Below are 24144 nucleotides of genomic sequence, written 5' to 3' on the forward strand. Positions count from 1 at the left end.
TACCAGAAAGACATGATTTCTAACAGGATTAGGTAAATGGATATGCATCTGAAAGCACAATGTCAGGGAAATAGGAATTTATTTGCAAATTGCCGCACAGTAGCGTTTAAGAAAATCTGGAAACTCAGAAAAGTAATCACGTGTGTCAGTAAGCAGGCTGAAATCCACCACGCTGGAAGAGGCAGAGCAGTCTGATTCGATTCAATGGGTGTGAGGGAAGAGGGGATGGATGGGTGAGAATTTGTTTTTAAGGATTTTCAAGTCCTTGAGAAGTTTCACCCAGAGAGAGGATTTGGGAAGCTGCTGGTGCTCCCAAGGGTGTGAGGGAAAACTCGCTTCTAGTGAACTGGGGAAGACAGGGCTCTGGGCAATGCCATTTGCCTCTCCCCTCTGAGGCTCCACTGGGTGCAGGGAAAGTACACTTAGCCTAACCAGCCTGCTTGGAAGAGCAGAGCAAGGGAGCAATGGGTTCTCTCCGTTTCATCATATGATGGTAACATTATAAAACAGATTATTACTAAAGTGACTGGAGCTTACACTTGTAGATCCAGTCATTTCCACAGAGATGCTATATTAACATTTTGAACCAGTGTCCAGGGCTACTAACTTAAAGTGTGTGACTCCCTGCCTCTCCGTCAAAAAAAAATAATCCCTAAGCATATACACATTAGAATTCATCTGTATTATAATAGCTCAGTGTCAGGCACTTGGAAAGTACTTAAATATTTGTTGAACGGATGGATAAATGAATTAAACACAACTCTTTTATCCTTTAATGAGATAATTCTATAACCCATCTGGTACCAAACAAAATTTTTATGTTGGGGTTATTTTGGGAATAGTTGTTCCAAACCTATCAGGAGGACACGTATGTTACGGGGTCTCTCCAGAACCACTGATTCCTGAGGTTCCACTGAGCCATTCACATTCTTTCTTGGAGTTTAAATTTGTGAGATAAGAAGAGATCACTAAAGGTTAAACAAAAAGAAAAGTCCAAGGACTATGCCCTCAGGCATCTAATGTCCGAGGACCAGGAAAATGAACAGAAATCAGCAAAGGAGGCTGAGAAGAAGACTTACGAGGTTGGAGAAAAGCCCAGAGGGTAGTATCCCACAAGCCAAGGAAAAGCCAAAGTATTTCCAAGAAGAGGGAATGATCAACTGTGTTAAGTCCTGCTCAGTCAAGTAAGATGACTAACAACTGGACTTTGCAATATGTCAATCCCTAGTCATCTTAACAGCTGGGGCAAAAGCCAGATTAGAGCAGAATAGAGAACAGGAAGAGAGAAAATAGAGACACTGAGGACAAACGAATCAAATTCTTTGCCTATCAAAGGAAAGGAACAGAAATGAGTGGGCAAGGGGTATGGGGAACAGACAGATGGAGGGGGAAGCAAGACCAAGATTAGTTTAGCTTTAATTAAAAAAAAAAAAAAAACTCACAACAAGGGATCTAAAATAGGCCAGTGGGAAACAATGGGAGTGATGTAGAAAGATAGGTGTGTTTACAGGATAGGCTGTTTGGAACTGAGAGTATGCAGAGCTCTCAGTCATCAGAAGTGAGATGTCTAGTGCAGGGTGTGAGCTTGGGAGTGAATAACCAAATAGGACTAATGACTAGAAAGGAGGACAGGGGCCTGAGAATGAAAGGTTTCTCAACCTTAGATGCAGCTGGGAACCACCTTGGGAGCATCTGACAATTCCAATGCCCAGATTACACGGAACCTCAGGCCAATTAAGACAGAACCTCTTGTGGGACTCAAGCATCAGTATGTTTTTAAAGCTCCTCAGGTGATTCCAATGTGCAGCCAATGTGCCCCAGCGCCCATACGGATAGTGAAGCTAGCAAGACAGCAGGAAAAGCAGAGAGTGGCTGCCAGACAAAACTGAGCATCTTCAAAGAATGCGCGAGGAGGACCCAGGAGTTGACAGGTGACGGCAATGAGAGGAGGTGGAATGATCTGATGACAGGAGATGTGAAGTTGGATGTTTTTAGGGAGGAGGGAAAAGAGCCTGGAGGCTGCAGTGAGGGACGAGGAGGGCACCTGACTCATCTAGGCCCGGTTACACTGTGGGAAGAAAACACCACCACTCAGGAAGGCTCCAGGGGAAATGGTGTCCTTGGGGAGAGCGAGGTGGGTCATGTTTACTGTGAGGAAGAGAAAGGACTATTCAGAGATGAGGTCAGGAAGCAGGAGATTTTGCCAAGCTCTAGAGGGCGCTGTTTGGGGTTTGGGGATCTCAGAGGCGTGGCAATGAGGCGACAGAAGCCATGTGGTGGGCTGTATGGTGCTTCACATCCGGGGCACGAAGGAGGACCCGGGAGGCCTGGCCTTCCTGCAGTGACGGACTAGACCAGGGATAAAAGACTTGACAAGTCTGACATCCCAAGGCACACAGGGCTCTGAGCATTCGGAAGGATACACATCAAAGAAAGTGTTTCCCTTAAGTTCTTGTCAGCTCTCCCCAGGAACACTCTCTCTGAATGGGTGACTGACCTCTCCGGGGCAGGTGCAGTGGCCCGGGGCTGCCCGCTCATTCTGGGGCATCTGAAATGTGCCTGCAACCAGCGGGAACTCATGGACCTGGATACACTCTCAGGGGCATGTGCAAAGTTTGGCTTCAGATCACCCAGTGGGGCCATAGGTCGATGGCGTACACCAGGCACCCTGTGAGCTCCTACAAGATGATCTCCTACCACCGACCAAGCCCCAGCCCTCTTGTTAGACTTACCCTTCTCAACGTCGTCATCGTAAAGGGGTTCGTGCTGAGGATAAGAGGCACAGTCACTGGAGTGTGAATTTCTTGGATCCCTAGTGTACATGGAAACCTGCAGAGTGACTGTGCATCTGAAAATGCACAGTGGGATGACTTAAGCCAAAACAAAACAAAAATGTTCATGAACAAGAAGGAAGTGCCTACCTTCTGATGCCCAAAATATGCTGACAGGTTTGGAGAAGACGTCCTTGCTCTTCACCCAGCTGTTGTTACGCTGTTTGGTCCAGGCAGACACAACACAGTAGTAACTGCCCCTGTCCTCCTCTGTAGTCCTTTGGATTCGGAAATTGAACGTGTCTGTACGCTCCTTAGAAAAAATGAAGTCTCCATCCTGGGCCCGTTGCTTGCTCCTCTCTCCATACTTCAGCGTCCAGTCCCCGTTCATGACTGCGAGGAGCTCGCTGGCCACCACGTCATCGCTGCGCCGGTTCACCCTGTGGTACCAGGACACCGTGAAACGGACACTCGCCTCGGTGCTCTCCACATTCACTATCCGGCATTCCAGCTCGGTGAGGTCGTCTGAGAACTCAGGGACCTTAGAAGCATTCAGGTACACCTGATAGTCTGGTTCTGAAAGAGAGAGAGGGGCCAGGATTAAAAAAAAAAAAAAATCAAATCAGACAGAGCAATTTACCAAGAATTAGCAAAAGGAACAAGATAAGCACTATTGTTGTCCTGACAATTAAATGCCCATTCTATTCGCTACAGTGATAGAAATGGAAGTCTTCATGTTGTATGGGAAGGATCCTCTGAGAGTCTGTTACTGCAAAACCTTGCACAACTGCAAAACCTTGCAAAACCCACTGTCCCCCCTCAAGAAAACCTCCCAAGGCCAGAAGCCAAATGTCCCCACTCAGAGTCTTGAACTTTCCAGAGGGTGAGGCCAGCTGTTAGTTTCCCCAGGAAGTTGGAGTCTTCTGAGAAGAATCTCTTAAGAAGTTTGGTGTCCATGCTCTACCAAGACGTTCTCTGGCATGCCAAGCAGTGCCCACAGACCTCCAGAGCCCCCACTGGCACAGCACTGGAAAACCCAACCTCAGAGTACATTCTAGCTCTTGAGGCCAGTCAACCCACCGTGTCGTGGGTTCCTGCCATCCTTGGCTTTGACCCAAAGGCAAGGCCCTCAGGTCATCATTCCTCCTGTGGACGGCCATCCTCCAACTCCCCAAACGGTATTTTTTTCACTGACACACGTAACTCTCCCATTCAATTCTGCCAACCTTGAAGGCAGCTCACTGTGATCCTGGCTCTAGTAAAGCCCGCTCACGATGACCATCCTGCTTTCTGCCAGGTGTAAATTCTGATGAGGGAGGGAGGGAAGCCAGCGAGTGCTCTCCTAGTGTCCCCACTGCCACTGTCTCAGTCCTGTTATTTTTCACTTGTATAGAACCCCTCCTCCTGTGAGGTTCACTGTTTGCATTTAATCCATTTCTGCAACTCCACATTTCAAAGCCTCCCAGGAACTGGTATGAGGACCCCCTTCACTGCTTCCTTTCTTCTACCAATACCTCCTCTGCATGTCACATCTAATTATCTGAAGTTCTCCAGTCACTGCAGTCTTGCACCACCGGGTGACCTGTTAGCGGTGGCCTCTCCTCTTGACTGCCCTGCAAACTTGCTCTCATTCTTCAGTGTCACCCCCTCTGCGCCCCCTTCCTGGACACCCTTTCTCTGTGTTCCCATAAACCGTGTAGGTACTGTTGTAAAGCAGTTACTACTCCTTGCTTGAAGGTCTTGTCCCTAAGGTTCAAACATACAGCCGTGTATAGAGTAGTCACTCAATAAATGTTTGCTGCCTTGATACTAAGACTTCTGGAAAAAAGCTACATTTTTCTCCTGTAGCGCTTTGCCTGCTAGGAGACAAATGATTCTACCTAAACAGAATTTTCCATTTGCCAACACTGTATTCACATCACCTCCATCAAACAGTTTAGTTTTATTTAACGTTGCTTTTATTTATGACTCATAAATTATAAACTGCTGAGGTCAAGGAACTGTTGTTTTGTGATTTATACTTCTAACGAAATGTATAACAACATGACTTCCCCAAGAATGACTCAGTGGCCAGGAAATGGAAAGAACTCAAACTCCTAATTCCCTCAAATGTCATCTTCACAAGCATTTAATTGCAAGTGAGCCTGGACCCTCTTCCATAAAAAGCTGAACCAGGGCTTCCCTGGTGGCGCAGTGGTTGAGAGTCCGTCTGCCGATGCAGGGGACACGGGTTCGTGCCCCGGTCCGGGAGGATCCCACATGCCGCGGAGCGGCTGGGCCCGTGAGCCATGGCCGCTGAGTCTGCGCTCCGCGACGGGAGGGGCCACAGCAGTGAGAGGCCCGCGTACCGCAAAAAAAAAAAAAAAAAAAAGTTGAAGCAGCGCAGCTCTGCCAGCTAATGGGAGAATGTCCTCAGTGATGTGGACATTACAGAGAAATAAGCTAGAATGTCATCTGCCACCTCGTTTCACAGGTGAATGTGCCAAAGATACACAGCTTGGGGGTGTCCTGGCCCTGGGCAGCGTGCCAACACACACGCTGCCTCTCCACTGACTGCTGACTGTGGAACAAACACTGAAATGTATTTACACCATCACACGCATAAGACGAGGTATTCCCAACTTAGCCCGCATCCAGGGTTTCAGACCCTTTCCTCATGTGGGACTTCAGCACAGCAGCTAGAGTGAGGACAAGGACAATCAAGTTCATGTAATGTGGAAAGGACAGACTTGAACTGGTTGTGCGCACAGCAAGACTGCCCTCCTCAGTCCTGTCAGGACCAAATGGGAACACCAGATCATCAAGAGTCCAGCAGCTCGCTCCATTCCGAGCACAACGGGAAGACCCTTCGCATGTGTCACCACATTAACCTGAACAACAAACTGTGAAGCAGTAAAGAGCAGTGGTGAGGAGCCAGGGGTCTGGAAGTCAGACTGTCTTTGAATCCTGGCTCTGCCTTCACTTGCTGTGTGACCTTGGGCAGATTACTTAATCTCTCTGGTGCCTCATCTGTAAAAATGGGGAGAATAACAGTAACCACCTCACAATGTTATCATGAGGATTAACAGTTAAAATAATACACGTGAAAGTGCTTAGACTGGTGCCTGGTCCGTGTATGTGTGGCGGGGGTGTGGGGGGTGTACTGGCAGAGGTGTGTGCGGAGTGAGGTGAATTGGGTTGTGAATGTGTTATTCTTGAGATGCAATGGAGACACCAAGTCAAGATGCTAAGGTCACAGCTCTGTGCCAGTGTTTGAACCTGGAGTCTAAGAAACAGCTGGGGCCAAAGCAGGGGAACAGACAGACAGACAGACACACACACACACAGCTGAAACCTCACTCCAAACACACACAGCTGGCTCCTCCTCCTAACTTTCCAACTGCTACTCCTGGTACCACAGCCCACCGTTCACTCTCCCAGTCCCCCCTCTTGAAAGGTGTACCATATCCCACTCTCTTCAGACGGTGCCTAAGTCTCACCATTCTCCCTCCTCAGCGTCTCTTCCACGTCTCACATTCCAGGCCTCACACACAGTAGGTGCTCTATAAATATCTGTGCATAGAAGTGAAAACCTCACGACCACCATTCCCGTCCTGGCCCTCTGCCACCAGCCAAGACTATTATAATAACCTTCCGACCTGCCTCTAGGCTCGCACCACCACCAGGTCATCTGTTCAAGAAGCCTCCCAGTAGGTGGCTTTTCTCTCACCTACTGAGCGAAGAACACTCTCCCCAGCCTGGCATTCAAGGCCCTGCAGAGTGTGAGTCTAAGCCCTCTGTCCAGCTCCACCGCCCACTGCCCTCTTGTACACGCTCTAGACTCCGTGCCGGTGGCGCCTGTTACCACTCCCTCATCACCTCCTCTGCTTCCTCCCGCCTGTTGCCTCTGCCTCAGCGCCCGGGACACCTGCTCAGTAAGGCGCTGAGTAAATGACTGAGCCGATTCCCCCCTTCTACTCCCTCCTCTCCCCCTTGACGGATCTGTTTAAATCTATGTATCCAAATGCGGAGAAAGGAGAGTACAGGGGTTGCAGTGCATGTGCATCTAGTTACAGGAATGCCAGCTCGGCAGAAGCGCAAAATCTCTTCATTGACTGGTTTGTCTCCTTGTTCTCTGTTAAAACTAAACCTTAGGCCCGCAAAAGGAGGATCCTAATGCAAAAACAAACACGTGGATTCTTGTGGACTTACAAGGCATAAGTTCCAGGGATTTAAAGGATGTGCAAAGGTCATCTGAACGATCCCCCAGCCTTGGAGGTCGCCTTCAGACTTACACTCCTAGAAAAGACATGACTCCACTACGTCAGAATGGTAGGCGTGTGAGTGGGTGCCTATTTCTTTTATGTTTTGGTGCATGTATGGAAATCTTCCTTTATTGTTGTTTCACAATTTTAAAACTTGTTGCCAGAGGCTGGGCATACTCCTCAAGGTCCGTCGTGCACAGACCTCTTCAGGTAGCCTCTCCTACTGAACAGGAAGCCTCCTGTGAACTCACCAGCCTGTCCCAACTCTCCTTCTTATTTAGCAAACATTCAGAGACCCTACCACCCGCCAGGTTCCCTGCTCTCTGAGGACTTTACTTGAACATTGCCTTGAACTTCAGTTACAGGTCTGTCTGCCTCATGGACCTTCTGTAGGGCTCTTCTCAGGGTCTGGGACCCACTGTTTGATTCATCTGTGTGTGCTATGTATGCAGTGCCTTGTACACAAAAGACATTAACACACTTGCTGAACTGGACTAAATTTAATATTTTGCATAAAAATGCTCATTTTCAGCATAAGTGTTACACTACTGATTACTGCTATATTCTGCTTGATCTCATCAAGAAATCATCTAAGAATGTAATAGTGGTTATGTTTAAAAACTGCTTATCAGTTAAAGATGCATACTAAAGTATTTAATGGCAAAATGACATGATGTCTGGGATGTGTTTTACATTCTTCCAGAAGGAAAAGAAAAGAGGGGGCAGGGGAAAGAGAGAGAGAGAGTGTACGTACGTGTGTGTGTCTAGGGGAGGGAAGAGAGATGAAATAAGATTAGCAAAATACTGGTAACTGTTGAAGCTGGTGGTTTGTTCTACTTCTGGGTAAATTTCTACTCCAAAAGTTTAACACAAACAAACAACCCGCCCACAGCATAAGCCCTTTTACAGAATACTGAGGCCAGTCTAAGGCACGACATCACTAACCTTCCAGGAAACAAGGATCTCTCCCTAATCTAGCTCCCAGGACGACCTGCTCATTTACCCACCACCTCCTGCAGCTGCGGCCTCCCATACTGTAAGCCCCACCAAGAAAGACTTTGTTTTCTGATTATGGGTCATTAAACTCCTTTGTTATAACTTCCGGAACAATGAAAATGTTCCGAATCATTGGCTAATTTGTAAAAGCAGATATTTTGTGCCTACCACATGCAGGGACCTGAACCGGGGGATTTCACAGATTACCTCATTTATTCACTCTCACAACAATTCTGTAAGGAAGGTACAAGGATACTAATAACTGGCATTTATGGAGGGCTTCCTGTATGCCAGGGACCAGGCCATACACTTTCCTTGCATGCTGGTTTAATCTTCAGAACAACCTCATATGATAGATACTATTTTCACGTACTTTTCCTAAACCAAACCAAACCAAACCAAACCAAAACCGAAATCAAAGCCCAAAGGAGGTTAAGTTCAAAGACGAAGATCTTGCACAGCGCGTGGGGGGTGGGGGAGCAGAATCATAGGAGAGGCTTTGGCTCCGTGGCCTGGCTCCCACTAGGGCCGAATTGCACAACCTCATTACACACCCAGTTATTCATGCTTCTCAAAGCCAGCTCCATCCCAGAAGACAAGAGGGATGATAACAGCTGAGGCACTGATCCTGAACTGTGTACAACAGGGCCATGTTCTAATGCCCCCTTTGAAGTTTAGTTAACTTGGGGGAGCTAATTAGATGAACAGGCTGCAAGCACGAGTCAGAAGAAACAGGAGGAAGAGGGCCCTTTTTTCTGCCGATGCCAGTTTTATTACCCTGAACTGGGCAGGTACTTTAGATGCAGCTGAGCGAGTTGACTAATTGTCAAAGAGTTGCCACTATCATCACTGGTATACAACAATTAAATATTCTCTGGGGGGCTTCCCTGGTGGCGCAGTGGTTGAGAGTCCGCCTGCCGACGCAGGGGACGCGGGTTCGTGCCCCGGTCCGGGAAGATCCCACATGCCGCGGAGCGGCTGGGCCCGTGAGCCATGGCCGCTGAGCCTGCGCGTCCGGAGCCTGTGCTCCGCAACGGGAGAGGCCACGACAGTGAGAGGCCCGCGTACCGCAAAAAAAAAGAAAAAAAAATTCTGCAGATCTAAATCTTATCTTCTGTAGACGGCAAAGAACTCTCAAGTCTCTACCAAGTACTTAGCAGATTAACAGCTCCTTTTAAAGAAAAATAATTACCTTCCTCGCTGGCACAGGGCTGGAAGAGGGGACGGTCCGCAAGTGGGGAAGAATGCAAATCAGGTGCCTAAGCCCGAGTAGCACCGCTCGGCTCTGCCGGTTCCTGCTCCTGTATCTGAAGCCCGTGGAACCCTCTCCAATTACCACCACAGCAGTCTGGGACTTCGGGCAGAGAACTCAACCATGAACTGATTAGTATCCAACTCTTGCCAAGGGCTCATTTAAGACATCTGATAGCAGAGAGAGATGGCTTCACATGCAGATTAACCAGCCATTCCCCCCGATTCTCTGTAGTTTTCGCCATATACTAAATTGGATCGACACAAAGCGACATTCGTCCTCCACAGTAACTCAGTCTCTTACAAAAACTCCTTCACACACTTAAGATTTATGCCTTCAGCTTTTATGGGGAGTGGATATAAGAAACATCCATTTGAACCATCACTTAGAGCGTTTATAAAAGAACAGTTGAAAGCACTGTCCATTATGCTATCGAATGCCCCTTAAATAAAACAAGCGCATGATAAATTCAGTGCCAAGAAAAAGTTTGTCTCTCTTTTGTTTGTTTTCCATCATCAGAGGAGGACTGTATAATCCCATCTCTTTTGCCTCAACTCTCCAAAACTTCAGAGGCAAATTCAGTGCTCAAATGCAGTCACTAATCCACCCCAACCATCTTGCAATACCTATTCTTTGATTTTTTTTTTTTACCCCTTTTGATCTTGATTTTATTTTTGTGCCTCCTGCTTTAAATTGGACTTCGTTTTGCAACCCAACTTAAATCTTTTTGCCTTCAAAAGTAGGGCATCCATCCTAAGTAAAGAGATTTTTTCTTACCCTCTAAAAAATTATAGTCCTCCCAGCTGCTACAAGTGCTCCTGGACTTGACAGACCCATTCACATCATTGCCCTGATGTCTCTGGTTAACACGATGGAATGTGAGAAGACCCCAATCAGCTTCAATCCCTCATCTACTCAGTGCACCCAAGCAAATGAGGACAAGGACGACCCAGCTTTTAGGACTCTACGCTTTAGAGTTTCAGGAGTGAAGCTGATCCCCAAAGCCAAACCATTTCCACATAGGATGACAATACTCGGGACAGACTCCCCTCAAGATGAAAATACTTGGGACAGACTTGACCTAGGGCCATAATTCTGTCCAAGCCATTCTAAATATTTCTTTGGAAATAAAAGGAACAAGCATTAACCGCTGCATAGATTCTACTTTCCAAAGATGATGCAGTAACGTTTCCCATCTCACATGCCCTTTTTGAAATGTGACCTTGCTGGTCTCCCATTAAGAGATGGGGTCTCTTTCTCTATCCCCTTGAACTTGGACAGACTCTGTGATGGCTCTGACCAATAGAAGACAGCGGAGGTGCACTGTACCAGTCCCAGGGACAGCTTTCAACTAGCCAGGCGCTTCTACTTCCTGCGTCCTGGCAGCCAGCCGCCACGTAAGAAGAATGACTGTCCTGAGAAGACGGCGCCATGAGAAACCCAAGCCACATGGACGGGGCCTGGATGAGACACCACTTGGGGACAGAGAGAGATGCCCTGGAACGTGGTGACAAGTGCATGAGAAAGCCATCTGGAAGGGGATCCCCAGCCCTAGCTGTCCCAGCTGTCACCATGTGCATCAGAGATGAACCCCATTGAGTTCTTCCCTAATTCCTGACCCTCAAAATTGTGAGCAAAATGAAAATCAGTGGTTTTCAGGTGGGGATTGGGACAGTACCTCACTGGCGCTGTTTGCGGGGATCAGATATTTAATGCGTGTAAAGCCCTTGGCCTAGTCCCTGGCACGCAGTAAGTGTTCAATACATGGTAGTTATTATGTTTAATATGTCAGGTGGCAAAATTGAGCATTTTGTGTAATACCTGCACAGGGAACTGGCTTTCTCAAGAGCTCTCCTGTGACAACATTCCACAGTCACACAACATAAGATGACCTATCTAAACAGACTACTTCCTGTCTTATTGCCACCTCTCAGTTAGCCTCAGCAGGCCCCAGTTTACATGTGGCATGGTATCCACGTGCATACGCAGACACGTTGTAGATCTAGAGAGAATCACACAGTGTCAAGCCAGGCCTGATCACCGCTGAGCGGAGAATCCAATTGGGAGGTCCTGGAGAAAAAGCCTACTGCTGTACTCAGGCCCAACTCGCCTCCTGACAACTGTCCAGGGAGCTGTAATGGTATGAGGCACAGGCACAGGGAAGGAGGAGAGATTTAAGGGGAAGACCGGAGAAGAATACCACTTACACTCCTGACAGGTTTGCCCATGTGCAGTACCTCTGAATGTTCTGAGCTGAACTTATTGCTTTCTTTGCAATTCTTCTTTTCCTGTGCACATATGTTAACATATCCATGTGTTGGTGCTGGTTTATCTACCCATCAGGCCAGTGTTTACTGAGTGCCCATTACGTGCAAAGAACTGTGAGAGATGCGGGGTCTGGGGCCTTAGATCAGCCAGGGAAAAGCACACTGACAGCTTTCGCAACAACCGTGTTGGATCCTCAGAATAATAACCAAACCTTTTCCCACAATTTAGTCTCTTTATTTCTTCCCACTCTCTGGAGAACACAGCCACCAACAAATCCCTTCCAGCTAAAAGAGCCCATTCCCTCCCCGAGTTCCCCTCCTGCTTCCTGACAGTCTCAGCATCTCTCCCCCGGGGTAGGCTGGGATTGGCGCACGCGAGGACTTCAAAGAGGCCGTCTAAGTCGGTGGGGGAGGGGTGCGGAACATCCGCGCTGGGATCTGACAGCACCGCACAAGGCACCGAGGACCAGGGCTGTGAGACACATTCAGCTCCGGGGCTGAAAACTCTTCTTCTGGTGCTGACAACATCTGTTTTATTTTGAAGGTTGCTAAGGAGAGTTCTAGCTGGGCTAACGTTGTTCCAGTTCAGTACTTCATGATGAGTTTCTCGCATGGGGTTCAGACGGCAGGAATAAAAGCTCGCCAGATGAACCCGCTCCTTTCACTTTGCAGATATTAAAGAACCACTCTGCTACCAAGGATGACTAACACCCCGCCCGGTCTCGCTCAGAATTGGACGGACCCTCTGCTTACTCTCTTATGATTCGTCTTCTCCCTGCCCCCTCTGTCCCCACTTGCCAACTCCCCATCTTTGCCAAATAACAGCTTATTAGGAAGAAACAGACAGTGAATGTGCCACTAGCCCAGGAGAAGATTTCACTGCAGAGACAAGGAAGAGCTGAGAAATGAGTTGGGGCTCACGGCGGGAGGACGTTTAGCATTAGACAAAGGAGGAAATGATTTCCGAGCCTTTGAAGATCTGTTTTACCTCCTAATAGAGCAATGCCAAACGCCTTCATGCGGGCTCGGAACAGTCAGGGGACAGTAGAGAGACCAAGCTCAAAACAGGGAAGAGGCTAGCCGGCAGGCCTGTCTCCATCTTTGCAGTAATGGCCTTGGGAAGCGAAGCACTCCACACTCCACCCGGCCCCATCCTGCCTAAGTCCACTTGCAATTAACTACAAGATAGTAACAAAATTAGGAAAAGTCGGCCCTGGAGGGCAAGCATTCAGGAAAATAAGAGATGGGGAAGGTGAGCCTGGTAAAAAAAGAAGAGGATGTGACAATGACCTTCACATATATGACAAGTAACAATGACATGGGTGGCAAGGAGGGCAACAGTTGAGGGCCACTCTGCTCCTCCCTTGGGAATCGGACGTGGGGAGAGAGCCCTCCAAAAGAGCAGGGGAAGCAGGAAGCCCCCTGGATTTAACTGGTATCTGTAAAAAAAAAAAAATTCATTTGGGCCTTCCAGGGCATTCGGTGAAAAAAACGTGTTCCATTAACTAAAGGAGTTCTTTTTCTTCCCTGGGCTTTAGAAAAGCCCCAGCTCCTGCCAGAGAGTACCTAGGAGTCTAGGCAAAGGAAAGGGAGAATGGCAGCGTTCTCCCTCCAACAAAGATCCATTTCAAAGAGCCATTCAGCAGGGCCCCTGACCCTGCAAATCTCGACAACAAAAGGAATATATATCCTCTCAGAGGAGGGTACTGAGACAACTGAGGCCACGTTATCTAAACATTTCCCTTGCCTGCCAGATTCTATTTCAGCCAGTTTGGCTTTCTCCCCCAGCTTGGGATCTATGCAGGAGAGAGTATGCTTGTCCTGATATCAAGAAGGCCCGAACAGTGCAGAACACGCAGCTCCCTTACTCCTCTCCGTATCCCAGAGGAGGGATTAAGCCAGAGAGGTGAAGAGCCAGCCCTCCGAACCACTCACCTAGCCAGGTCACAGCCACAGCACCTGGGGCCGACATGGCCTCTGCCACCTTGTGCCAGCTCCTGTTGTGCCCGGGTGTCCAGAGCGCCACGTGGCAGAAATAGTAGCCAGCGTTTTCTTTGCTGACATCTCGAACCAGTAAATGGTAGGAGCGCGCATCCACGTGACTCAAGGCCATGTGAGGAGAGCTGTGCACCAGGGAGTCATGGTCCAGCCGAGCCAACACATGGGGGCCGGGCAAGGTGCTGTCAGGCGTCCTGCTGAAGTACCACGTCACCGCGGGTCGGACGTCGTCCGCTCGGTCCGTTGTAATGTTGCAGGTCAGGTCCAGCTCCCTTCCTTCAGCCACAGACACGTTCCTGGCCACAGCGGCTCGAAGCACTGGAAAATTGAAAACCAGGACATCTAGATAATCTCCGTCGTATTTGCTGCTTCCACCCCCGTCCCCTTAGATCATCTCCTTTTACCTTCTTATTGGCAACATTCAAGTTAGAAGGCTTTGTACAGTTTTAAGTGCTTGAGAAATGTACTGAATAAACGAATGAAACATACCATATTTCTTTTTCTTTCCTTAAAACAATAACAAGCACTTATATATATATGCTTACTCTAGGCCAGGCACTCTTCTGAGTGCTTTATAAATTTCATCTTCAAAACAACCCTACGAGGTACTACAATTATCATCTCCATTTTACTGGTAAGGCAGTTGAAGCACAGAGAAGTTAACTAACGTGCCCAAGGTGCCACAGCTAATAGGTAACAGAGCTAAGATTCAAATCCCGGCTGTCTGCCTCTAGGGACGCCGCTCTTAAGCGTTACACTATTATCACGTACACTATCATTTGAAAACAAGTCTGCTGAACATTACAAGGCTAAAATTATACTTTCTCCACATGCACGACAGGCCTTGGGTGACTTTCAGAGAAAAGACAGCTCAGCTCTGGCCGGTACATATTATCAGTTGGGGGCCAGGAGCTGGAGGGTAGGAAGTGAGGGTGAAACCATCTTCTGGGTAAAAGGGCGGCAGGGAGGATCCTAAACAGAAGGACTGGGAAAGTGAAACCAGACAATATGCCTGACGAGTCAAGTCTTCCAAAGGCTATGCACTTAGAGCATCATTTATTCTGGTCCACACACCCGCCTTAAAGTCAAGAATAAAGCATGTATTCTAAAACCAAACCACAATGATTTCTGGATTACCCATGCCACTGCCCTCTCTGTGTGGATAATTAAAAGTAGACTATATTTAGACGAAGCACTGAAGGATCTGGTGTCACGGTCTCCAGGCAGATGTGGTTTCAGCATTCCCCTGTCAAAGCTTTTTACACGGAAACATTTTAGTTTATTCAAGGGATTTTGTGCAAAGAAGTTGAACATCTGTAATCAGAGTAGAAAAACATGCAACACGTGCTAACGCTCTAGGAACAACTGCTTAGATGATAACTAGCTGACACCTCCCAGGGGATTCAAGTGGACGCACAGCACGGTCCTGGTCTTCCAGCAGGAGTCACTCAGCATCAGCTGCGGTCCCGGGTCAGCTCAGCGACAAAGGCTGTCACTCAGTTCAGAAAAGACGCAACCCCAAAACCCATGCCCTTTGGAGTAAATGACTTTCATATAAATATTTCCAAAGGCTGATGATATTTCCAACAAGTGTTTCAGGCCAAGTTCAACATCTGCCTTGATGAAGACAGAAAATGAGGTGGGCATAGTATTAGAAAAAGGAATTTGAAGTCTAATTTCTCACCTCCACCCACCTTCTTCCAAATTCCTCCTCCTCCTTCAACCTTTAAACGAGCCCAAAATAATGAGATATCTTTTGAGAGGAGTCAGTATGGAAACTGCTGCTCTGAGCCTGTGCTGTGGTTTGAACCTCCCCACGTACAAACCGTGGTCAGGGATCCCAGAATACTGCCAGAGTCCCTCTGTGCTGGCCACAACTACTGGCGGTAAAAGAAGGCTCAGGAGGGAGCCAGCTGAGGAAAGAAGAAGTGGGCAATATGCAGCTGTGGACAGTATGCATGGAGAAGACAGAGTCTTACGTTTAGAAATACTGGCAGAAACATCTCTTTAGCAGTATAGTTCATTTTCTAATTTTTTTCCCTGCAAGTGGCTAAAAAATCTTGTCACATCACTAAGCATAGTTGTCACATGTTCTATGGGATTGGAGGGTTCACTGCTGGGACAGGATGAAGCACAGGGAAGGGAAAAAAAGAATCAGTTCTAAGGACTCGTCATGCAAGAGGGGACCTCAGACTAAGCCTGGAGTGATGCAGGCTTTCTCCTACTGGATGTAACTGAACCTATAAATTAGACACCAACATCTGCATCAACCAGACCACTCCTAATATAGGGGGGTTTACTGCCACCTACATGACCCACAGCCTCACCATTTAAGTAGCTTTGTGCCATTCATCATAACAATGCCATAAGAATACTTAAGAAGCTAGCTATGGACAACATTCGTAGCAGCACTATTTACAATAGCCAAGATATGGAAGCAACCTAAGGGTCCATCAACAGATGAATGATTAAAGAAGATGTGGTGTACAAATACAATGGATTATTACTCAGCTGCAAAAAAGAACGAAATAATGCCATTTGCAACAAAACCTGTAGGGTATTATCCTTAGTGAAGTAAGTCAGGCAGAAAAAGACAAATAGTGCATGTTTTCACTTATATGTGGACTCTAAAAAATGAAACAAACGAATCAATATAACAGAACAAAAACAGACTCACAGATACAGAGAACAAATCAGTGGTTACCAGTGGAGAGAGGGGGAGGGGGTGGGGCAAGATAGAGGAAGGGGATCAAGAGGTACAACTACTAAGTTTAAAATAAGTAAGATACAGGATGTAGTACACAGCATGGGAAATATAGCCAATGTTTTATAACTTTAATGGAGTACAATCTATAAAACTATTGAATCACTATGTTGTACACTTGAAACTAACATAATATTGTAAATCAACTACACTTTAATTTTTAAAAAAAAGCTAGCTGTGGAGAATGCAGGTGCTGAAAATGAGAGAAAGACCATCACTCTAGTGTGGTGGTTCTTAACCTGGGGTCCACAAAGAGAATTTAAGGAATCTGTGACATGGACAGGAAAAACAAATTGTCTTTGTTTTACTGACCTCTACGTGAAATATAGCGGCTCCTCTCATTATGAAACTAAGCAACAAACCAGTGTAGCATTATCTGTCCCTGGGACCTTGTTCCCAATAGACATCACAGATATTTTCACATCACCTGACAATTGTTGCAGATATCTTAACATATCATTTATATTCATCACTTATCAGAAATTACAGTAGTTGTTAGGCCTGCCACTATATCTTATTATTTAATGCAATAATAAAATATTATATTATTATATAACAAATTTGTCTTAAAATATTTTGATTACTCTTCAATGTAATTGTTTTCCTTTGTCATCCTCCACATGGATTTTATGAATTAAAACATATTAACTCTGAGAAAAGGTTCGTGAGCTTCAAAGGACTGTCAAAGACGCCCATGGCACAAAAAGCTACGAGCCCTCAGGCTCAGGTGAGAGCCAGATGCTACCGCCTGCCTAATAGACGCAGGGTGTTCAAGTCTTATAACTATACTCTGGGTTTTGTGGCTTGTTTGAAACAAACAAACAAAAAAAAACCTTTACAACTGAAATTCTTGTATGAAAAGATAATTCGCTGCCAAGCTGAAATTCTTAACCCTCCTGCCCCGTTGAAACAGTTGTTCGATGCAAGCTGAATATCCGTGGTTTCTTAGGTCAGATTCCTGGCAGATCACTTCTGAAAAGACAGGTGACCTGAATCCATCCGGAAAGTGATTTCTGCAGCCAGGAGAACCAAGACTGAGTGTGACCTGCAGCCCCTCTTGTCGGCAAGAGCACCTCCAACCTCACTGACGGCCACGGTCACTCAGTGGCCAGTCAGCGCTGCTTTTCCCAAATCCAGCTCCTGTGTTGTGGTGTAAACGCAGGGTAGAGTGCTCAGGACAATGCAGCTTGCAGAGGAAAAACACTCCCCGTGTGTATCGTTTCCTGCTTTCCTTCCAACCTCAGCAACAGAGCGACCACACACTCTTGTTTATAGTCAGGAAATGAGTCCAGCCAAGGTCTTCCCAGTTTACAGAACAGGGGGCAGCAGCAACAGCAGCAGAGTACTCTGAGATCTGGAGATGTCAGACTCTCAGCAAACCAAGTCTATCCAACCATCCACAGCAGTGACATCACCCTGAGATGGGCTCTTTTCACCTTCTCTCTGCCAAGCCAGAAGCTCCATGAGGCCTGGGAACGATCCTTAAGCATCTCTGACCCCAGAGCCCAGGACAGAACTGAGCACACAGTAGGTTCTCTACTGATGCCTGTTGGAAACTGGCCTGTTTTTCTTTCCTATTTGTTTTTCTTTTATTTTTATGGGTTTCCGAAAATGTATTTTGCATTTCCTTAATTACTTCTCTAGCAGGAGTAAGAAGGGTTTTGTTTGTTGTTTTTGAAAAGGCTCGTTCACAGATGACAAAAACTTCTTGCGTATAGGCTGAATGCTTCTGGGGTATGTGGCATAGAGGACATAAGAAGAGGCCCAGCCCTAGGGAATCCCTCACCTACAAGGGGATGTCACATCTGAGGGGACCTGAAAGGCAGGTCTAGAGGACCCAAGTCAGACGAGAGGTTTGGGGATGAGCCAGACACGTCCCCAACAGCTGTGGGGAAGGGCATATCCAGAGATTTAGGAAACACCAAACAAAATGAAGCCAAGGGAGCGGGCTGGGGGCAGCTCCACCCCAAAGGCCCTCTGACCACCAGGCCGGACCTCTCCTGGCACTTAAAAGGACTTAATCTTTCAGTCACAAAATACTCAAAGTATCTTATGCAACCTGCAGCTTCCCAGGGGTCTCGGCATTTGGCACAAAACAAATGCATCCTCCCCAAACCATTAACACCACCCTACTCCCTCACCCGTCAACGCGAGGCCTCCCAGGAGGAGCAGAAATCTTGTCAGAGAAGAAAAAGGCTCCCGGCCGAGTTCTTTACACCACATTGCCCTGAATAACATACAGTCTAAAACATGCAGTTTCCAGAAGCTCACCTGTTGGCTGGATCACCACGGTGGCCACATCCACGGCTTTTTCTTGAATTTCTTGCCAGTTACCCTGCTCTCCGATCCACTCGCTGACGATGCACCGGTAGGAACCCTGGTCGGAGGCCAGGGCCCGGGACACGGAGAGGCGGTACCCGTCGCTCCCCACGGTGTCCAGGCGCACGTCCCCGCTGCGGTAGCGCTGCTCGTAGCCGGGGCCGGGCCGCAACCTGCCCTCGTGGGTCAAGGAGAGGATGCTCCGGCGGGCGGGGCCGCGCCACACCTCCCAAAGCAGCGCCAGGTGCGTGTGCAGCGGCGACGCGGTGGAGGCCGAACAGCGCAGCTCGAAGGGCTCACCCTCGCGCAGGCTGGGGCCCGGGGAGGGCTGCGGGCCGGCGGCCACGCGCAGAGCATCCGGCAGCACTGCAGGGAGAAAGCGGAGCCGTCAGCACACCGCCACCCCAGCCACTGCGCAAGTGCCCAGCACCGTCCGGGGCTTGCGGCACAGTTTCCTCCTCCCCTCCCCTGTTCTAAAGCCCAGATGGGCACGGCTGCCCATTGCGCTTCATCTATGATCTCAACTTCCTGACTCGAAAAAAGAGGAGACACTAATAAGACCCCTGGCTAGAACGAGGTGGTGCAAATTCCCTTCTGGGAGCTGTGCCTTGGAGTTCTACTTCTGCCACCCTTAGGCAAGTCACTTTACCCCTCCGTGCCTCGTTTTCCTGAACTCTAAAAAGGGATGACAACGAGACCTATCTCCGGAAGTTGACTGAGAATTAAACAGTTATAAGGGAAGGTGCCCAGGACGGTGCTTGGCACTCAGCAATCACAATCAAATAACCAGCCGCTACTGTCCAGCACTCCTTTGTTAGGACACAGGCTGGAGTAGAGAACCTGGGGGATCTTCTAGGAGTTAAGGCAGTGTAATCCGCAAAGCACAAAAGCACAGGAGCGCTTCCTGTGCCTTGAGGCCTGGGGAATGTCTAAGAATGACTAGGGTGAGCAGCGGGTATCTGCAGGGTAGGAACCCATCCAGGAAAACTGACGCCTCAGCTATTTAACTATTAGGACCCACTGGGGAAAAGCTGGGCTCTTCCATAGCCTAGAAAAAGGGGGCCGGAGATCAGAGAAGTGTCGGCGACTGCTCTTGAGGCAGGGAAGCCACACGTGAAGTAACCAGCGAGGAGGTCCCTACCAAAGGGCAGGGACAACCTCTCAGGCTTGCCTACCGGCTGGCTGAGAGAATCCCCAAACACCACTGTGCATCATCTCCTTGGGTTTTCCTGCCATCCTACACTCAGAAACGAATTCAGTGTCCTTGAGAAGGGACTACTCTAAATAACAGGAAAAAAAACTGCTACATGTTTAGAAGGACACATCACAAAGACCTATCTCTATTGCAAATGAATATAATGACCTTCTACTATACACATCAGTCTGTGAGTCCAGCTAACATGACTCAGTTCCCAAGACCAGTTATCCCTGAGGCCATGGATATACAGTTTGAAGACCCATGAAGCTGAAGGCCAGAGAGACACTAGACCATGCATGGCAGCCACGAGAGGCTCCACTTGGGCAGCCAGCCAGTCTCTTTCACGGCCATCCATCTGCTTTCCTGACCCCAGGAAAGCCTCTTCTTACTCCTGTCTTTCGAAGACTGGAGAACAAACAGAAAGATACTGGGCAGTGGGGGCGGAGGGGCAGGTTCCCCCCTGCTGCCTCCAACTCCTCAAGATGAGAATTACACATGGAGACGAGGGTGCATCTGACCTAGTGGAGGTGTACCGTGTCTGTGATGACTACAAAAGCAATGCATTATTTAACTCCAATGCAAGAATGTCTTATGGGACTTTTTTCTCAAAAACATATTTGGATTTTGTAGAGGAATGAGAAGAGGTAATGGAAGAGGTAGATTGGACATTTTAATACCTGCATAATGGGCATGGCTGTTTTATTCCCTCATGAGTCTAATGGGGGAACAGTATCTGGACAATATGGTAGCAGTCCATAAATCATTACAGAAGGAATGAATGCCTGAATCAACCCCTTCTTTATATATCATCATGTACATCTTCTGCTTTCCTGATCATTAATTACACTACTACTCTGATATAATTCTTTTTGGAACAAGGCAGGATACACATAAATGCATACTTAAGTAATAACAATAACAACACTAATAATGTTTCTATTTTGCTAGCCCCAAATTAAAATTGTTTGCTCTTGCCCATTTACTAATTAGCTGTATGATTTTAGGCAAGTCATTAACCTATGCTCTTCCATTTCCTCATGTGTAAATTTGGGAAATACCCTGCCCTCTCTTCTTCATTGGGTTGAGAATCGAATGGGTGAATTAATCAAACAGAACTTGGAAAATGAAAAAACAAACAAACCCAAACATTCCAGATACATAAGGTATGATTACTCGCACAGCCAGGCCAATAAGGTTGCAGTGACCACATCACTCTTTCTCCACATATGACCCCTACAACTTCTAAATCATGAAGGGTACAAAGAAAGACATGAGCTTTTAAGTATCTGTTAGTCCCATAAACCTGAACATCAGTGTCATCATCACCGTCACCTCGTCCCTAACCTGACTGAGTGTTTACTATGGCATTGCTCTGAGGCTTTACATGTCCTAACTCACCTCGACCTTTACGGAAGGTTTTCCAGAGGAGGAAGCTGAGGCATGGGACATGCCCACGGCCACAGAGCTGACACGTGGGGGAGCGAGCCATGGGACTTACTGAGCGCAGGCAACCTGGCTCACAGCTGGAGTCGCCATCACATACCACTCTGCCTCAACTCACCAGCCACGGGAGGGCTCACAATCACAATGGAGTGAAGAGAAAGGGCCCTCAGAGGCCACCCGGCCCATCCTCTGCCTTTAATCAGGTAAGACATTATTCCTCCATCGCACAGAGGTGGGAACAGAGACCCAGAGGACTTCAGTGCCTGGCACAGTCCCGCACAGCTGAGTGGCAGAGGAAAGTCCGGTCCTCCAGTGCAGCAACCCCGCCCCCCGTGAGGATGTACCTTTAACTTGCACTGTATCCTCATAGTTGCCCTGGACGGTGGCATCCGTGCTGGGGGTGGAACACTTGTAGTGGCCTTGGTCTGAGGGCTGGACGTTCTTTATGTGCAGTTCCACGGCGTCGTTGGCCGTCCGCCGCAGCACGATGTCACCCCTCTGCAGGCGCTCACGGTACAGCTGGGCGGGGAAGCCCACCTCCCAAGTGCTGGCGAGCTCCACGAAGCTGCTGCCCGAGGCCAAGAAGCTCCAGTCAAAGTTCTGCTCGCTGGGGCCGTCGTAGTCGCTGACGTTGCAGGGGATGACCAGTTCAGTGCCCACCACCCGCACCAGACTCCCCGCGGGGACCCTCACCACACGCCCTCGACAAAGAGCTGCAACAACAAGAGGTGAAAGGCAGGGCTTGAATCCAATAAGGTCTTCCCAGTATAAATGTGGTAAAACTGTGGGCGCTCCGGCTCCCAGGCACATGGTGGAAACGTGACATCGACCAGCTGGGGAAATGTGACACTGACCGGCGTGCTGCCAGTGTCTGTGCAGAAGAAGGCTGAGCCCACCCCAAGGACCCCAAGCCAGGAATACCCCCCTGCGGTGAGTACCTCTCATGCAACAGTCTCCTAGGATATCCAGGGAGGAAGAGAAGCACTAAAAGTAGGCTAACCATGAACTTGAATAGCTTTCTCCCTCCTGTTACTATTTAACCTACTGTGATCACTCAACATGAGGCAGAAATACTTTAGGTTTTGTGTGAAAGAAAAGGACACAGCTAATCAAGTATTTACATTTCTTCCCACCCAATGTCAACATTCTTCCCTAGAGACCACCCCCTGGGGGCTCCTGAGACCTGATTTACAACGATGGCTGCCAATTTTTAAATCCTAGAGCAGCCTGCTGATAAAATGATTTAACTCTGGTTATCTGACATTGCCTATAAATTAATTTTAAAATATGACGACTCTACCAAGTATTAATTTTCTATTTTCTGGCTCATTTCCTTCTCTCTACTCTTCACCCTGATCTAAATTCAGAAAGAGGATAGGGAAGCACAAAGGGAGACAGTGCCTGCTCTGGCTGGTTGCTGGGCGTTGGTAGGAATGCAGCGGCTTACTGGGGATGAGAGGCCTGGTGGACAAAGCCTAGAGTTCACTGGCATTCCCTGCCCCAAGTGCAGACCTCACAGGCCTCTGGGACGGCCCTGAGGGACCGTCACCTGTGTGTCCTTTAAGATCGCTTCTTTGGGGGTGGGATAGGGAGGGTGGGAGAGAGGGAGATGCAAGAAGGAAGAGATATGGGAACATATGTATATGTATAACTGATTCACTTTGTTATGAAGCAGAAACTAACACACCATTGTAAAGCAATTATACTCCAATAAAGATGTAAAAAAAAAAAAAAGATTGCTTCTTTGCAATGAACTTCAGCACATTTTTTTGCAGTGCGTTTGTTACCTGTGTTAGCATTTCAATTCAGACCAAATGAACTTGCACGGCTCTTTCCTGACGTTCTATGAATAGGTATAGCATTAAGAGATACAGGAGAAAGCATGGGCTCTGAAATCAAGGAGACAAGTTTAAACTGAGAGACCTCTCTTAGCTTTGGCTTCCTCCACTATAAAATGAGGAAAGAAGGAGTCACTGAGTTGATGAAATAAAATGGCTAGCTGAGACTCTGCCATGTAGGAAGAGCTCGATAAAATGGAACCTCTATTATTTATTTTCAGTTCTGTGTTTCTGTCATTTGTTATGGGTTGAATTGTGTCTCCCTACCACCACCCCCCACATTCATATGCTGAAGTGCTAGCCCCCAGCACCTCAGAATGTGATCTTATTTGGGAATAGGGTTGTTGCAGATGTAATTAGCTAAACTGTAATGAGGTCATACTGGAGTAGGGTGGGCCCCTAATCCAACGACCAGTATCCTTAAAAGGGGGGAAATTTGGACAGACACAAGCACTCAGGGAGAGTGCCATGTGAATATCAAGGCAGAGATTGGGATGATATGTCTATGATCTAAGGAATGCCCTGCACCCCCGGTCCCGGGAATGCACACTGGGGCTGAAACAAGGTCAGAGTCCTCCTTGCTCATTTTTGCTGAAGCTGCAGGAAGACATTTTCACCTCCTTTGGAATCAGGGTACTACAGAGCTGCTTGGCTCTGAAGCTGCATGTGGGCAGCCCTCCTGACCAGGTGAGGGAGCCATCTACAGCAGAAGAGACCCAGGTCAACACTGGGACCAAAGAGGTGCAGAGAATGTGCCCTCATGACTAGATGGCATCATCTGAGCCACTAGATCTGCCATACCTTCTAAATCATTCCATATGCACACACACATACACACAAACGAACACATATGCACATGTGCACACACTCACACATACACGCACACGTCTTCCCCTGGACATTTCAATTCCTTGCACTTCTACTCACACCCACTTATATTCCTTAGGATAATTTCTGTCACTGGAAACTCAGGGCACTGAAATAATACCCAGCAAGCAGTGAGGTCATCATCACTACATTTCAAAGGAAACAGGCCATCCTTTTTACATTTAAT

At 47.8% G+C, this 24144-nt stretch overlaps 1 protein-coding gene across 2 annotated transcripts in view; it reads right to left on the reverse strand.

The window, feature by feature from the left end:
- PTGFRN (prostaglandin F2 receptor inhibitor) overlaps window positions 1–24144 on the reverse strand; it is an 86056-nt gene that overhangs the window by 33913 nt on the left and 27999 nt on the right. For both annotated transcript variants that reach the window (XR_009538815.1, XM_060139243.1), the window contains exons 2-5: window positions 21597–21965; window positions 18564–18977; window positions 13466–13846; window positions 2922–3347 (exon numbers count right to left, since the gene is read on the reverse strand). Coding sequence is in view for 1 of the 2 variants with exons in the window: in XM_060139243.1 (XP_059995226.1) it covers window positions 2922–3347; window positions 13466–13846; window positions 18564–18977; window positions 21597–21965 (1590 nt within the window). In the remaining variant the exon portion in view is untranslated. The remainder of the gene's footprint in view (window positions 1–2921; window positions 3348–13465; window positions 13847–18563; window positions 18978–21596; window positions 21966–24144) is intronic.

The sequence above is a fragment of the Lagenorhynchus albirostris genome, chromosome 2, assembly GCF_949774975.1.
Source record: "Lagenorhynchus albirostris chromosome 2, mLagAlb1.1, whole genome shotgun sequence".
In the NCBI taxonomy this organism is placed as follows: domain Eukaryota; kingdom Metazoa; phylum Chordata; class Mammalia; order Artiodactyla; family Delphinidae; genus Lagenorhynchus; species Lagenorhynchus albirostris.